Genomic DNA, 4,747 nt, shown 5'->3' on the forward strand with positions numbered 1-4,747 from the left:
GTGAGTGTGGCCTAATACTCATTTTGCCTGGATTTAGGGAGACTTTTTACAAGGATGTGCAGTACGGTATATTTGTTTATAATGATTTGTTTATAATGAAGCAAAAACACTTCTTTAGATTAAGAATCAATGTATTTCGTAGATATTTTTGTTTATGCTTGAATATCGTAAAGATAGAAGTTCAGTGAATTCTAAGCTAGACCGGACGGTCTGAGGATCCGCTGCAATCAGAACGGGATGTTACTTCTGTTTGGAGCAGTTTTGGGCTCAGCAGGGTTTGGATTTGTTTCGGTTCAGACCAGAAACAGGAACTGTTTCAGTATCCCGTGATTGCTTCGTGCTTGGGGACATAGTATTTTAAAACGGGGCACGCAACCCTTGGCAGGGTAGAGCCCGGAGAGGGGCCGGGGGACTGTGTCCGCCCCTGCCCCCGTTGCTGTGCGAGGGGCAGGAAGCGGCGGCGGTGGCTCCAGCCCTTCCGGGTCGGCGGGCGGGCCGGGCCGGGTGCGGAGCGCATCGGGGAGGCAGAGCGAGAGCGGCGCCGTCCCCGGCCCAGGTGGGTCAGGCAGGGGAGGTCGGGGCCGGCGGGGTCGGGCGGGCCGGGGGTGGGGTTCTCCGGCGGCTGCGGGCGGTGCGCGGCCTCCGGGGCTCCCTGCGCGGCCGCGTCCCGTGATCCATCGTCAGTCAGACACGGAGGGGATGGGGGGAGAAATCGCCTTTGCGACCGCGCTGGCGGCGGCACGAAAACAAGGGGATTGGCCTCCGGTTCTTGATGCGAGAGGACGCGGCTGAAGGCGCGGCCCCCCCGCAGGGTGGTGCAGTGTGAGGGGAGGGGGGACGTGGTCCTGTGCCATGTGCTCAGGGACGACCCTGCTTGGGCAGGGAGGTTGACCCGCTGTGGTCCCTTCCAACCAAACCCGTTCTGTGATTCTGAGGGGCTGCCCTCAGGCTTGTTCGCAGGTTTCCTCGGTTTCTCCGCACTGCCATTCCCGCCCTCCCCCACACCTTTCCAGAATCTTTTGGAAATTACGTTATTGAATGTATTTTTGCCTCTTGACTAGATATGGATAACGGCAAGGATGAAAAAAGTAGGACGCTGTGTGCAACTTCAGAAGAAGGGCTGAAGGTCCGAGGTAAGCACTGCTGGTCTGTTGTGATGCTCTGTGTCAGTCACCAAGTCAGCCCCCGACACTGGGCATGGTCACTCGCTAATGGTAATAAGGCCGTGGCGCGTAGGGGCTCACTATGTTTAAGTTCTGTGAAGAGTCATTTTTGTAGACCACAGTTACTAGCATGCTTGTCACTGTTACCTTGTGCTGTCCAAAGGAAAAGAAAAAAGGAAACGAAAACGCAGTAGAAGCAGATCATCCTCTGTTTCATCCACATCGTCTTCTAGCAGCACATCCACTTCTTCCTCCTCGTCACGCTCTTCATCAAGGTCATCTTCTTCGAGTAGTAGAGGTAAGCTACCTCCGCCTGTGCACATGATTTACCAGTTTTGGTAGTACTCCTGGAAACATTTAAAGCTTGTTTTAAATGTGACTAAACTACCACAAAGGGATGGTGCAGAATACCAATACTGCACGTTCAGTGTTTCTCTCATAACCTTTTCCTGTTGCTGTGTTAAGGTGGCGCTTTAAATACAGTTTGCAATGTTCTTTTGTTAGTTGAAATAACTTAAAAAAAACCACTGCCTTTTAAAGAAAGGTTACTTTGTACCAATATTCTGTATACATTTAAACTCTATTCGTTACACTTTCAAAACACAGATCTTTTTCTACTTCACCAGCCTATTTAGACCTGAGTTAGGGTTTTTTATTCAGTCCTGCTTTGGTCTTAGCATTTCAAGCTAAGTCCTTTGAGGACTCACATGAAGTTGGAATGTCTGCAGAATCAGTAAATCGGGTATTTTCAGTTTCCATGTTAGACCAGTAAGTGGCAGTAAATTAATGTGTTGCTTTCCTCGGTGTTAGTTTCAACTGCTGTCAATATATGTAGCTAAATTAAGGTATTTTCTTTTTAGGTTTCACATTTGTCTATGCCTTATCTGTAAAACCAAATACCTTTTTCAAGAACGCTAAACTTAGAGGATTTGATTTTGTTGTTTGTTCTTTTCTTTAGATTCTCCTAAGTCTAAATCAAAGAAAAGGAAAAAAGAAAAACACAACAAAAAGGTAAACATTTTACAAAGAGAAATAGGAAGTTAACAAACAGGAAATATTCTTTATATTGCAATAACCTTAAAGGTCATGTGGGACATAATGCTGTTGTCTGTGGCTCTGTAAATCTGAATCATGATTTTAGGGTTATGGTAGCTGAACTGTAAGGTTGGCATTTACTTGACTTTATGCAAAAATGGAAATAATTTAAAAGTTACTTCTTCCAGTCATTGCTGGTCCAGCTAGAGTTCAGAGTAGCCTCTGAAGAAAAGAGAAGGGGGGAGTTTTGGTAACATTATAGAATTATTCAGAAAAAACGATTTTTAGTCAGTGAGAGAAGCAGGTAGTAGATTCTTGCTGTAGTAATTTTTCTATTTCATTTTATCAGGACCTTCTGTTCAGTGATTTTATATGTTGGGGTTACATTAAACGAGAGAAAACAGGGAATCAGACCGTTTCTGTTTCTCAGGGTCCCAAGGGTTGCTAACCCTGCTGTGTTACTTCATGTACTTCCCCTGTCTGGCAGGGGTAAGGGCAAACAGAAGGGCTGTCTTGACTAGTCAGGGCCTTGAGAGATACTTGTGAATTTGGTTTATTTTGCCCTTTTGAGTCTGTAAGCCTAAGAATGTATGTCTTACTATTGTAGAAAAGGAAAAAAGAGAACAAAATGAAGAAAAAGAAAGAAAAGAAGAAAAAGAGAGAGAAAACAGGACCTGTCCAGCTTTCCAAGGTATGCTTTTGCGAATCTGAAGCCCCATTATATTTCTCATCTAAATACTTTATCTGTCCTGTAATAAAAATATGTATAACGTCACCAGTTTTGTCATAAACAGATAGAAATCTGTCTATATTGTTTTGGAAATATAAAAGATTATCATCTGTGGTTTTACTTGAGATTTGTAACATTACAAAATAAAGCAAAGCTTATGTCTTTTTAATGTGTGATCTCAATTTAGTTCTTCAAAAACAAAAAGAAGAATGAAAACTACAGCATGATAACAGGAAAGAAAATTAAGATGAAAATTAAGAAGACTAAGGAAGATATAGAGGTAAGAGTTAAGGTAGTCTATATATTCCTAAGAGAAAATACCATATCTTTTAATATTTTTGCAATAGTACTGTCTTTTGTAGAAAAGTGGGTCTTGCAGTTGGGGGTTGTAAATTGAGTGTAGCTTTTAGTGTGGCTGTGATTCCATCTGAGGCATTTTAATTCATTCTTTTGGCAGGTTTTGTGTTATCAGTGGGCTTGGAATAGTCAGGCATGAGTAGGTAAACTAAGGGGTGCTGGTGCAGGTTCTTAAAATTTCAGGCCCCTAATGGTTAGCTGATTCATAGCTTTCTCTTGATATAATTTACAGTTTTTAATTGTACTCATCTTCTTTCAGTCTCTTGTGATCATTTGTGGTAATTGCTGCTTTGCTGTATTTTTCTAACACATGCAGGACTAGCCATTATTTAGAGAGGAAATAAAAAAAAAAAAACAAAAACAAGAGTATTATTAGGACCACATGCCCATGCAGTCTCTCAAAGCAGTCAAATGTTTTTGCTGAGATACCCAGGAAAACTGATATTGTGCTATTGCTGTGGGTGTTTGGACTCAGCGCTTAAATAATACCTTCACCCTTTTCAACAGTTTCTGCACCTTAGAGTGGCCTGCAGAGGGCTCTGGTGCTGGTCAATGTGTGTTAGAAGTTCTACTTCGTTGAGGTATATCCAGCTTGGCAGATTCTGGTTCAGCCATAACAATTCATTCTATAGCTACTGAAGCAGACATGAGCATTCCAAGTTAAATTTGATTGAAAATACATTATCTTCTTTCTGGGGCACTGAAGTTTGTGTTAAATTATGCTGAATGCTTGTCAGTTCTCTCCTACTAACCTTCTCATTATGATATTTGACATCAAATATTTGATGTTGGTCCTTTTTTGATTGGTGCCTGTGTTCTTGCTGAATTGAACAGCATCCATTCTTTCCAATATTTAAAGATGCGATATTTTTTTATAAAAAAACCCACAGAAACAAGTGTTTTGACTGCTTGGGCCATCTCTTAACGTGAAGAAAATAACCTAAATTCAGTGTTCTGTTATGCTGCAAACTGCTCTATATGCACAGAAAAAACAATTATACTTCCCAAAGCACAAGACTTGCTGTGTGTGCAGTGAAAGTGGCCTCAGACACTAGAGAATAGCATCTATTCCGCTTGTGAGTTCCCTCCTGAGCTGTGAGCTACGTGATTACAGCCCAGTGGAGCCTCTGCAGGGAGCCACTTAGAAAATGTATCATGAAATAGTGACAGTGACAACTTGTCTCTGAGGGCATCTCTCCCCAGGACCCATTGCCTGGTGCTTCCCCCGGGCACTCACACTCAACTGATAGCTAGTTAGATCCAGCTGTGCGAGTGTGAAAGCCCTACAGAAAGCAGGGATCTGCAGCCTTGCTCCCCTGAGTCTGTTCAGCTGTTCAACTGCTGCCTCTGCTTCTCTGCTCTACAGAGAGACCGGAACCGTGCACAGCTCCTGGAATTTCTGAACTCTGCCTTGTAATGGGAAGAGTGCTGGCCAAGGACTTGTAGATATACCAAGTCAATG

The 4,747-nt window shown here is 43.2% G+C and overlaps 1 protein-coding gene and 1 long non-coding RNA gene across 2 annotated transcripts; both read left to right on the forward strand.

Moving 5' to 3' along the window:
* Positions 1 to 448: 448 nt before the first annotated feature.
* Positions 449 to 2,207, forward strand: LOC114066921 (putative uncharacterized protein DDB_G0271974). The gene is made up of 4 exons (XM_027901996.1): positions 449 to 556; positions 1,062 to 1,133; positions 1,327 to 1,461; positions 2,122 to 2,207. Exons 2-4 carry the CDS (start codon positions 1,064 to 1,066, stop codon positions 2,205 to 2,207), a joined length of 291 nt encoding a protein of 96 aa, XP_027757797.1. The 5' UTR covers positions 449 to 556; positions 1,062 to 1,063.
* Positions 2,208 to 2,785: 578 nt separating this feature from the next.
* Positions 2,786 to 4,747, forward strand: LOC114066924. Its single transcript, XR_003573263.1, has 3 exons — positions 2,786 to 2,889; positions 3,116 to 3,208; positions 4,652 to 4,747. It is a non-coding gene; the product is annotated as an uncharacterized LOC114066924 (long non-coding RNA).

This window comes from Empidonax traillii, unplaced genomic scaffold (genome assembly GCF_003031625.1).
Source record: "Empidonax traillii isolate 1590-97213 ecotype Southwest subspecies unplaced genomic scaffold, ASM303162v1 scaffold831:size274641, whole genome shotgun sequence".
Taxonomy (NCBI): domain Eukaryota; kingdom Metazoa; phylum Chordata; class Aves; order Passeriformes; family Tyrannidae; genus Empidonax; species Empidonax traillii.